General features: G+C 43.4%; 1 protein-coding gene across 4 annotated transcripts in view; it reads left to right on the plus strand.

Moving 5' to 3' along the window:
* Positions 1-12070, plus strand: part of SMC4 (structural maintenance of chromosomes 4) — an 83008-nt gene that overhangs the window by 32083 nt on the left and 38855 nt on the right. For all 4 annotated transcript variants that reach the window (XM_066620778.1, XM_066620781.1, XM_066620779.1 and 1 more), the window contains exons 13-16: positions 4987-5148; positions 5654-5879; positions 5963-6042; positions 10009-10161. In XM_066620778.1, the coding sequence (XP_066476875.1) occupies positions 4987-5148; positions 5654-5879; positions 5963-6042; positions 10009-10161 (621 nt within the window). The remainder of the gene's footprint in view (positions 1-4986; positions 5149-5653; positions 5880-5962; positions 6043-10008; positions 10162-12070) is intronic.

Below are 12070 nucleotides of genomic sequence, written 5' to 3' on the forward strand. Positions count from 1 at the left end.
CTATCAGGACCCACCTAGCTTTACAAGTCTAAAAAAGAAAAAGAAAAATTCACCTTACCAGCTGTTTCATTCTTATTTGGGGGGGGCTGCTTTCTAGAGCATTTGTTGAGTTCCACTTTCATCAGATCAGGACCAATCCAGTGACCTTGCATTCCTCTTTGCTTGACCTGACCATGAGCAAAGGCGCATTTGCTTATTCGCGACCAAATGTGAACATGTAGTTTACTTCAGCTTTCCATAGGGCTCAGTACATTTGTCAGCTTGGTGGGAGGGACTTCTTTCTCAGGTGTTTTTGGGGGGCTGCATTCATCAAATTAGAACCATTCTGGTCTCATTGGATTCCTCTCTGCCTGCCCTTCCCAATGGACTAAGGCAAGTTTGCCTATTCACATGATATGGTTCAGTTTCACTTTCCACAGGGCTCTATGCATTCACCTTCTCAGATATCAGCTAACACTTCATAACCCACCATCCCCTAGGTCTCCCAAGTGGGTCACGACCCACAGTTTGAGAAACCCTGAAATGATGTTTTGAAAAATATAGTATTAGTTTGAATTCAAGTTGAATAAATAATATTACAAGTCGATTACAAGGTGAATAAATAAATAATAATAATTCAAATTATAATAAGTATACCTTATGGCCCTCCACAGTTTCTGTACTCCAATGTGACCTTGGGCCAAATATAATTTCTGTGACCTTGGGCCAAAATGTTTGCCCTCACCTCTCTCAGGCCATGCCCTGAGACCCTGTATATTTTATATTCAAATTTATATTAATATTACTAAAATATACAAAGTTGTGTAATCTAACAAACTAAAGTATTGTATACTTTACAATCATGGCTTTGCATTTTTTAAATGATCCATTTGAAAGAGTTGATAAGAAAATGCTGTTCTCACTTTGTCCTATATGGATAACATTAACCAGTAGGCTGTAGAATCAAAGTAGACAATGGCTTGATTCAGATGTTGTCATGAAAGGTGGAGGGGACTTCCAGTGACCACCTGCTAATTCAGGGCAGTGAGGCCTAGTGCCAGGCACTCACTCTCTTCCTGTACCCCACTCTTCCAATTGGTTTAACCTGCAGCTTGGTGGGACCAAACCTGGTAGATTTAGTCCACTGCCACCAGCCCAAGAGATCTGGCAAAACCCCTCCTCAAGAATGCTATGCAAGGTTATAAAAACACTTCCATTCTGCCTGTAATACCTGCAGGCTGACATATCCACTGATTCCAGAACAGGCAGTGGTTTATAAACAGAAAGGCTTTATTAACAGGTGAAGGGGAAAAAAACACAATTTAAACAGGCCTGAGTTCTTGCAAATAAGCATCCCCTGAATGGTGTAGGCCTTGCTGCTGGGTCCCACTTGGCCTAGCCTGAGTTCCCAATGTCTGGAGGGGGAGACAAACATAAAACAAAACCTAATGTGTCTGGCTTCTTTTTGGTTCCTTCTCTACTTCGCTGGGGCTCTATTTCCCCAGCAGCCTTCACTCTGCTTACCAGAGAGGCTCTGCCTATGTCCAGTCTCAAGCATGTAACAGGGGAGAGATTGTGTGTGTGTGTGTGTGTGTGTCAGGCCTAGAGACCTTTCTCAGGCCCCAGCTCTCTAATTGGCTGGCCCCCATTTTGAGTCTGAAGCCCCTCAGATATTGGAGGAAAATCGGAGGGAAAATCCTCCACAGCAAACACAACTGTTAACTCTCATCACAGATGTAATGACAGACTATTGCTTGTTTATATGCATTAGCAGGTTCAGACTGTCTCCTCCCTCCCCTTTGCATGCAAAGGGAGCAAGTTGGTTTCCATTTAGAGTTTTGAAACAAACCACCATTCTCACTTTTTGCATGTAAAGGAATCTGGTTTGTACAAGCCATAGTTAAACCAGAAATAGAACCTGTGAAAGTTCAAGAAATACCATAGAACCCTTTCCTTGAGGTAAGCAATCCAGTCTAAATGAGAGTACAGATTGTGATGTCTTGAAATAAATGATTCTTGTAAATAGAAGAAAAACCTAAACTTTATCCATTCACATAAAGGTAAAAATTAAAACACAAAAGGAGGCCATAAGATTAGCTTTTGGATTAAAGTCCCATTTCAGAGTAACTCTTCAAAGGTGAAAGAAAAGAAGCCCTAAGCATTGGAATTTTTGTGGGCGCCAGTGTTGCATTCAACAGTCCTACAGCCAACTCTAGCATTACTTTGCAGAGCAGCCTTTTCAGTGAAAGGTTGTAATTAGCTAGTTTTAAGTGCTCAGGTTGCAAGTGTGCTAAAACAGTAATCCACCACACTGTCTTCCATTTTTTGTTGCAATCAAGCTGTCCCCTATCTGTATCTGTGCACATGTGAATTTTGTTTTCTACAAGCAGTGTGCTTCTGTAACCCCTTTCCTCAGGTAATTTTTCTATTGATTCCCTGCCTGGAACCTGAATGTGGCTTTGGAAAGATCTTTCCAAAGTATCCTTTGAGCATGTTGAATATTTTTCCCAAATTGCTCTTGTTTGTATAAGCATCTGTGTCAATAAAAAGAGTATGGGAACCTGAGGTGCTCTTCTACTTCTCCCCCCCCCCCATTATGTGATCCTTTCATACCAGTCTATCCTGCAAAAGTAAAAAATAAAAAAACCTAACGTTTCTCACATGTATTAGTTCTCCTTCATTCTGTCCTATATCAGTTAGAAAAAGAAACCTTGATGTTGAAAATACTTTGAAATGGTAACTCAAGCAGATCTCAAAATGCAGAGGAGATAAGTCTCTCTATATCTACCACAGAGTTAACAGTGCTTATGCATTTCTCAACCAACTTGTTCACCTAACTGTTGGACCGTGTCCACTGTCGCTACACTTCTCAGTTTGAAGAATCATACTGAATGATGAATTTTATTGCCATACAAAGAAGTTGATTTCCTTAGATCTGCGATTTTCAACCACTGTGCCATGGCACACTGGTGTGCTGCGGATGGTCTGCAGGTGTGCTGCAGGAGTTTGGGGAGGGTCATTTATTAGTAGGGCAATAGGGGAATGTGAGTCCCCTACCAGCAGCATGGTGTACCTTTTCAATAGTCAAACCAATGGTGTGCCTTGACCATTTTAGCGCCTTGTTAGTGTGCTGTGAGATGAAAAAGGTTGAAAATCGCTGCGTTGGATGCTTGAAAGTAAAAATAGTAGAGTCCTGTGGCACCTTAAAAACTAACACATTTATTTCAGTATATGCTTTTGTGTCCACGAATGCTTATGCTTGAATGCTGTTGATCCTTAATGTATCACAGAGCTCTCTTGTTTTTGTTGCTCTAGGCCAGTGGTGGCTAACCTATGGCACGTGTGCCACAGAGGGCATGCAGAACCTTCTCTGTGGGCACTCCCGCCGTTGCCCCAGCTGCCAGGCGTGAGCCTCTGCTCGGTGCCCCTGGGAGGCACCAGCAGCTACGGGCATCTGCCGTGGAAGGCTGAGGAGCCTCCGCAGCCACAAAGCCAGCCTCCTCCTGCTCGGCACCAGCTGGGGCAAAGGAGGGAGGGGCGAGGCCAAGGGGGGGAAGGAACGGACAGTGGGGGGAAGAGGGAGATCAGGCGGGGGGCTGATGCCAAAGACCCAGGCGTTCTCCCAAGGCGTCCCATCTAGCCAGGCCCCCCCCCCCCGAGCAAGGCTGAGAGGTTCTGTGAGGGGACGTTTCTCACATCACCCCCAGCAGCCCAATGGGAGTGCTTCCTCCCTCCCGTCTGGGGTAAGGCACAGCGTGAAGGTGCGGCATGTGGGGCAGGCACAGCAAAGCTGCTGCTTCGGGCTTTGGGGCACCAGCCCTGCACGTGGTACTGGTCCTGAAGCCTCATTAAAGACATTGGGGCTTGCTCCCAGGAAAGTGTGACTGAGATTGCAGCCTCAGAGCCCAAGCCTATGCATGTCTACTCAGAAGGAAGTTCTAATAGAGTCAGTGGGGCTTGCTCCCAGGTAAGCGTGGCTAGGATTGCCGCCTGAGAGCCCAATCCTACTGTCTACTCAGTAGGATTGCATGTTTACTTAGAAGTAAGTCCATTGTAGTTAGTGGGGCTTACTCCCAGGAAAGTGAGGGTAGGATTGCAGCCCTAGTCAAAAGGGGGGGGGGTTGCTCCTAGTTTAAGAGCCCAAGCCTATGCATGTCTACTCAGGAGTCAGTCCCATTATAGTCAATGGAGCTTGTTCCCAGGAAAGCGTGGCTAGGATTGCAGCTTTGGAGCCCGCTCCTGTGTGTGTCTACTCAGAAGTAAACCCCATTACAGTGTGCTTATCTACTCAGAAGCAAGCCCCATTACAGTGGATGAGGATTACTCCCAGGAAAGGGTGGCTGGCATTGCAGCCTTGGAGCCCGCTCCTGTGCGTCTCTACTCAGAAGTAAGCCCCATTAGAGTCGATGAGGCTTACTCCTAGGAAAGAGTGGCTGGAATTGCAGCCTTAGAGCCCACATCTCTGGGTGGGGCTTTTAAGAAAAATATTTTCTTGTTTGAGAAAATGATCAGTGGCAAGGTCTTGCAGCCACCCCCTCCCTGCTAATATTTCTTTACCCAGCATGTAATGAGTCTGTGGAACTCTTTGCCACAGGAAGCAGTGATGACAGCTTGCCTAGATGCCTTTAAGAAGGGATTGGACAAATTTCTAGAGGAAAAGTTCATTACAGGTTACAAGTAATAACCCGTAGGTAAAAGTTGTTAATGTATGAGTTGTTTTTTCTAAACTAAAACCTCAGTATTCAGGTTAAATTGCCATGTTGGCACTTTGCGATAAATAAGTGGGTTTTGGGTTGCAGTTTGGGCACTCAGTCTCTAAAAGGTTCGCCGTCACTGCTCTAGGCTCTACTATATTTCTAGAACTAGCTTGAAAGTTCCATTCAAACCAGTCAGACTTCAATGTAAGTGAATATGCTTGGGAACAGGGTGCCAATCTCTTCTGAACTATTAGGTTACTTCAGTAGCATCCATAATCTTTCAAGTGTTAAACATCTTTTTTGTCATTAGGGTGACTTGGGAGCTATAGATGAAAAATACGATGTTGCAATTTCATCATCCTGTGGAGCATTAGATCACATTGTTGTTGATACCATCGATACAGCACAAGAATGTGTCAATTTCTTGAAAAAACAAGGCATTGGAGTTGCAACTTTTATAGGGCTTGACAAGGTTTGTATTAATTTTAGTGAGATAAGAATTTGTAATCTTTTTTTAATCGGATGAATGTAAAAATAATTATTGTTAGTACATATAAGAATTATCAAATATTTTATATGAAAAGCTATGTAATCGTACAGTCTCATTGAGCCCAAATGTAGTAAAGATGTCTACAGTGGCATTGGATGGAGACACTAAGGGCGCAATCCTAACCCCTTATGTCAGTGCTTTCTAGCACTGACATAAGGGCAATGCAGCTCCGAGGTAAGGGAACAAACATTCCCTTACTTTGAGGAGGCCTCTGTGAGTGCCACCCAACTGCAGGATGCAGCACATGTCCCATTGGCACCACTATACCAGCGATGGAAAGCACTGACAATAAGGGGTTAGGATTGCGCCCTAATATGAGCAAGATTAAATTTTAAACAACTCTTGAAAATGGTGAAACTAGATATATTTAGCAAGTTCCAGTGTGTCTGATTGTTGATTCTACTGCTTATTGTTTATTCACATCTAGATGGCAGTATGGGAGAAACATATGAGTAAAATCCAAACTCCTGAGAATACCCCTCGTCTGTTTGATATGGTAAAAGTTAAAGATGAGAAGGTTTCCCAAGCCTTTTATTTTGCATTGCGTGATACTCTGGTAGCCAATAACCTGGATCAGGCTACCAGAGTCGCATTCCAGAAAGACAGAAGATGGAGAGTCGTAACTTTGCAAGGACAGATAATAGAACAATCAGGTATTTAGAAATGAAAACTTGCATTAAATACTGAATGTGCATACAACTCGAGCCATTCTGATCTATTTCTGGTTCTTCCATAGGGACAATGACTGGTGGTGGAGGAAAAGTAATGAAGGGTAGAATGGGATCTTCTGTTGTAGTTGAAATATCAGAAGATGAGGTTAGTACATTCTAGAGATTTGTGTAGAGTTTCATATGTTTACTGCAGATTAACAAAGATTTAGTAGAGCTTTCTATTATCCAGTGAAATTCTCAGTTAAGATGTCCAGATAAAACCTTCTAGAGAAATCTTAACGAAATTTTGTAAGAACATAAGAACAGCCCCACTGGATCAGGCCATTGGCCCATCTAGTCCAGCTTCCTGTATATCACAGCGGCCACCAAATGCCCCAGGGAGCACACCAGATAACAAGAGACCTCATCCTGGTGCCCTCCCTTGCATCTGGCATGGTGACATAGCCCATTTCTAAAATCAGGAGCTTGCACATACACATCATGGCTTGTAATCCGTAATGGATTTTTCCTCCAGAAACTCGTTCAATCCCCTTTTAAAGGCATTTAAGCCAGATGCTGTCACCACATCCTGTGGCAAGAAGTTCCACAGACCAGCCACACACTGAGTAAGGAAATATGTTCTTTTGTCTGTCCTAACTCTCCCAACACTCAATTTTAGTTGATGTCCCCTGGTTCTGTGTTACGTGAGAGTGTAAAGAGCATCTCTCTCTCTATCCACTTTATCCTTCCCATGCATAATTTTGTATGTTTCAATCATGTCCCCCCTCAGGCATCTCTTTTCTAGGCTAAAGAGGCCCAAATGCCGTAGCCTTTCCTCATAAGGAAGGTGCCCCAGCCCAGTAATCATCTTAGTCGCTCTCTTTTGCACCTTTTCCATTCCCACTATGCCTTTTTCCTGGTCTTCAACCAGTTCTCAATCCATGAGAGGACCTGCCCTCGAATTCCCTGACTGGAGTTTTTTCAATAGCCTTTGGTGAGGGACGCCTTCTGAAAGACCTTCTGGAAGTCTGTTCTAATCCTGCCATATCACAGTCTTTAGAATGACACCAATTGGTGATCTGATTTAGACAGGTGGCATCTCAGTATAATAAAGTATTTGTAAAAGGTCTTTTTCTGGTTCAGTTAAAATTTAAAAAGAACTGTATCTAGATAGAGTTGTTAATTTAGGAGTGAAGTGTTTTCCCTGCTTTTCTATGAATATTTGTCGGTACACCATTATCTTCATAAAGTAATTCATTGGATTGGAGGTTTTAAAAGGTTATTGAAACTATTTTAGAGATTAGAAATTAAATGCAAGCTAGATATGCATTATCTGCTATTTATCAGATCTTACTGTAGTATGGAATTAACTCTGAGGTTTCTTACATGACTTAAATGTTCAGATATTTTAGAGATTAACCTTACTTTGCCAGATTGGAATAGTATTTGGTTTGGCATAACCAAACATACAATTTCTTCTTCTATAAAAGAAAATTGTTATGAGTTTGTGACTCTGGCACTTGTCACCTTTTAATACAAAAATGTACAGTATTTGGAATGTAATAATATCTGTTAGAAATGTGTTCAGATAGAAGCAGATTTGTAACAAAATACAACAGTTTTGGAAGCAGACAGTAGTATTACTCTTTTGGAGATTCTGAATATTAAATCTGGTATGAAACCAGCTCTGTTGCATACATTTGTGCTTAAGTCTTAGGTCAAAGGAGCCTTTATTTTATGATTATAACAGCTAGGATTGTTTTAGCTAATAATGCAATTGTATGCATGTTTATTTGGAAGTGAGTTCCACTGAGTTCAATGGGACTTACTCCTAGGTAATTATGGAGAGGATTGCTGCCTAACAGCACAATCCCAGGTGTGTCTATTTTGGAGAAAATCCCATTGTATCCAAGGAAGCTTACTCACAGGTAAATTTGCATAGGATTACAGTATAAGTGTAGGAGTGCAGCTATTCTTCCTAAACCCAGAGAACGGTTGGTTAAAATTATGGGATTTTCCATTGTGTAAAAATAATCTTGCATTTAAAAAACTAAGAAAAATTCAGTGGTGAGCAGTACATATTTTTGGTTTTGGAAAATTTCAGAAGTTTGAGTGTGAAACTACTAGTAGTTTCAGGGAATCAGTTTCTTTTATTGTAAAGACTTATTGTGATGGAGGATATGATTTTATGGCCCAGTTATCTTTAATTTATACATTTACAGTCTTTATAACAGGGGTGTCAATTATAAGGCACCAGGGCTGGATGCAGCCCATGGAAGCTCTTTTTCAAGGCTTTTGGCTCTCCCATCACCACCTTTAACTGCTTTTAGCTGCTGAGCTGTGCTGAAGTGTCACTGCTGATGGGCAGCCCTAATGATAATTGAGCACTCTCATATCTTGAAAATATGACCAAGATTTGCTTATTTCCTCTTCTGTAGTTTGCAACTGAGTTCCTAAGCAAGAAAAAAAGTGTTTACTTCTAGCCATGACATAATTTCATCACTTCCAGCCCTTGGAAGACATCATGAATGCTCTTCGGCCTGTTGCATGAAAAGACTTTGACACCCATGGTTTATAAGGATTAGTGGGCTTTTGTTTTTGGTTCTGTTTTTGAAATTATTTAAAGCTTGTATGTTGGTTACACTACTATATTGGTCTATAGATTACTTAAATTTCATATTTTGGTTGCATGTATAATATTTTGCTTTTTTAAACAATTCAAATCTTTGTATTTTGGTTAGATTTTGTTTTACAAGACCTTTTGTTTGTACAAATTGCCATGCTTAAGCACTATAACTTGGTAGGTTACATATAAATCTGGAGGTTTGTTTATAGATAATGTTAATCTTACATCTTGGTTGGATTTATATAACATAGTTTGATTGAAATATGATTTATGGGTTTGTTTGAAAACTCCTTTATATTGCAGAGTTATAAGATTTTTGTGCAGATTTTGTAGCTTCTTCATTCTTGTAACCTCTGTTTTTCTTTCATTAAAAATGACGAGAGTATGTAAACGTTAGGGCAGCTTTATCCATATACAGGTTGAGACTAATTATTTGCATGGGTTCCGTTCCAAGCACTCATGTGGATGGCAAAAAACACACTATAGCAAATCAATTTAAAAAACAAAGTTTCTTTGCTCTGGTGATTTAAAAACAGTCTTGCTGACCTTTGTGATGTAAGATAAGAGTCATTAAGAAGACAATCCATCAATCAGTCGTCTTCTAAGAGCTTAGAAAGGAGCGTCACTCAGCCCCTCCCTTCACCAGTGCAAAATAATCACCTTTCTTTCACATGCTCAGGGCGAGGGGAGTGTCGCCTTTAAAGAGAAGGATTGATGGATTGTCAGCCAGCTGCCCTCTCTTTCTGTTAGAGATAATTGGGCAAAACACAGAGATAGCAGAAGCGCAAACCGGCAGCTGCAGAGTGTGGTGCTCAGAGCACAGGGAAGGACGCCAAAAAAAGGAGGCAAGACCCAGGGAAGTACCAACACCAGAGTCTATTTACAGGCAGTATTTACAGGTAGAAGGCAGTTCCAAAAATCAGCAAGCAGAGGCAGTCCAGCAAACAGTCCAAGTAGTCAGTAAATCAGGTATCCATCCAGCAGAGATTCATTCAGCAACTCACTCCTACAACTCACCCAGTGGAGTGTGCTTGTTGGCCATTTATACTCCTGTCAGCCAATGGGAAAGGCCATGACCTCATCCCTGAGGAATGTCATTGCATCATCCTGGGTGGGGATTGCATTAGCTTTTCCCATCTCTCCTCTTCTGTGCAATGACTCAGCACTTTGCCCTGATTGGTCCTTGCCCCATTGTCTGACAGGTATGCTTACATTTGCTTATACACAGCAGCAGTCTGGTAGGCCTGCCTTATCCAGCCACCAAATTGCCTTGCTGTATGGGGCACATACTGTAACACTTTCTCTCATTAAAGAGGCTATTGTTAAAAGACTGTTCAGTTTTTTAAACTGATTTTAAAGGGGTGCATTTTCCCCTTCTCCAGGGATCAGCACATTCCTTCTTATTTGCAGGGGCCATTCATGTTGAGTCAAATCGGTATATAAAAAATCTGTGTATAAATAGGCTGGACCTGTATTATGTTTAACTTTGACATCTTTGTTTTGTAGGTCAATAAAATGGAATCTCAGCTGCAAAAGAATTCTCAAACAGCAATGCACTGTCAGGAACAGAAAGTGCAGCTTGAGGAAAAAGTAACAAAAGTGCGCCAAAGTGTCAGAGAAATGAGAAACACATTTGAAAAGTACAGTGCAAGTATCCAGGTAATCTTGTATAACTCTGGAGGTAATATACTCTTTTCCCAGCTCTGAATATCCCAACTGCTGTTTGTTTTTTATTTAGAATAGTGTTTCCCTGGTGGAGACGGGGGCATTCCTGACAGATGGGAATGTCCCTCATCGCTTCATATAGGCAGGTCAAACCCAAAGGAGGGTGGAGCTCCCTGTGTGCGGGGACCAGGACCCAGATTGTTCCTGCCTCACGTAGAGGCTGGTCACCCTCCTGGAACTCTCCTGCACAGCGCTTCTTTCCTCTTCTCCTCGCGCTTCTCTCCCCCCCAGGGTTCGAAGGCAGGGGCGGTGGGAAGCCCTCCAAAGCAGGCAGGCATGTTCCTCCCTGCAGCGCTCACAGCCTGCCTCCATGCCTTGCCGCTCCAAGGTCCCTGCAGCATTGGAGCCACGCGCCTACTCCCAGGGAAGCAGCAGCAGCCGGATTGATCCGCACCTCTCAGAGGTGGTGGCAGGGAGGGGGGAGCGACTGCCTTCTCGCCCCAGGTCTGCCCAGCGCTAACGCAGTGCCTGGGTTCAGACCAGGCAGACCACAAAGTTCTGGGCGCCCAGGTCTGCCCCGCGCACCCCAGCTTCAGGCGCCTCCACGGAGGCGTGGTCGCCATTTTGGGGCTGCTTGCTGCTGCCTGCTCTCATGCTTCCCGTCTAAACCATAAGTTGCTAGGGGCTGGGAAGCCTTTTTACAGTGATTTAGGGCACATTCCAAACCGGGTCTAATTAGAAGTACCCTTTCTGATTCAGTGGGGCTTACTGTCAGGAAAGTGTGGTTAGGATTGCAGCCTCAGTGTCTCGGCTCTGACTGGTGAAAATCTTCTATTTAGGCTTTTCCTGGTTGGCTCGGCTGAAGCTTTTAAATTGTTAGTTGCTCTTTGTTCTTTTGCTGGTAAGCTTCTTTTGCCCCCCCTCAAAAAAAAATATCTATTTGCATTCATAGAGATTATTTGTTAGTTTCTTCTGAACTCACAATGTCCTCTGACACGAGTTCTGAATCCAGCCTTCCTGACCTGGGTACCTCATGCATACCCAGATTAGCCAAATCACTGGGCAGAGCTGCACCTACTCACAAGGCACCAAGACTCCTGCTGCCCCCTCACCTCTAGGGAACGCAGACAGAGAGCAGATTGTACTATGGCTGGAGGGGCTTACAGACTCCAGATTGGCTGCACATGGCTCTGCCTTTCAGCCACAGTATTCCTCCAGCACCAAGGGTAAGGGCAAAGTTAAATGCCCCAGGCCCCCTATCTTCCCCCTGGCTCCGAAGGAGTCTGATTTTTCAGCTGCCTCAGACTCCCATGCCTCCTGGCACAAGAAAAATCTCAAATCCCCTAAATCACGGGAGCCACACATGCTGGCAAAATCCCAGGCTCCTAACAGCTATGGGTTATGGGGGCTCTGAACTTTCTTCAGAGGAAAGCTCTTCCAAAGAAGAAAGGGAGTTTCTCAAGGGAAGACCAAGGGGGTGCTGACTCCAACATGAATCGCCTTTTTCCAGCAGTATTCTTCCCCAGGGTGTTGGAGAAAGTAATTAAAGCATTAAGCCTCAAAGCATCAGCTGAGGGTGAGCCTAGCTCTACAGCACTGTCCTCTGCATCTGGAAGACCTCTTTTTTTGCCCAAGGGCCTCTCCGACAGGCAGCGATACCTTTCCTGAGGCTTCTCTTAAGATCATGGAATCTGAGTGGGCAATACCTTTACATGGCAGGAGGGATGCTAGATTAGTCAACAAGTTCTACTCCCTCCCCAAGGAAGTTCTTGAGAAACTTAAGACACCTTCCGTTGATGCCCCAGTAGCAGCCTTGGCCACCAATACTATCATTCTATCCAAAGCGGAGGGCAGACCTCAGGATCCCTCCAATAAGAGAATCAAGTCTGCTCTCAAGAGTGCT

The sequence above is a fragment of the Tiliqua scincoides genome, chromosome 3 (assembly GCF_035046505.1).
Source record: "Tiliqua scincoides isolate rTilSci1 chromosome 3, rTilSci1.hap2, whole genome shotgun sequence".
NCBI classification, from domain to species: domain Eukaryota; kingdom Metazoa; phylum Chordata; class Lepidosauria; order Squamata; family Scincidae; genus Tiliqua; species Tiliqua scincoides.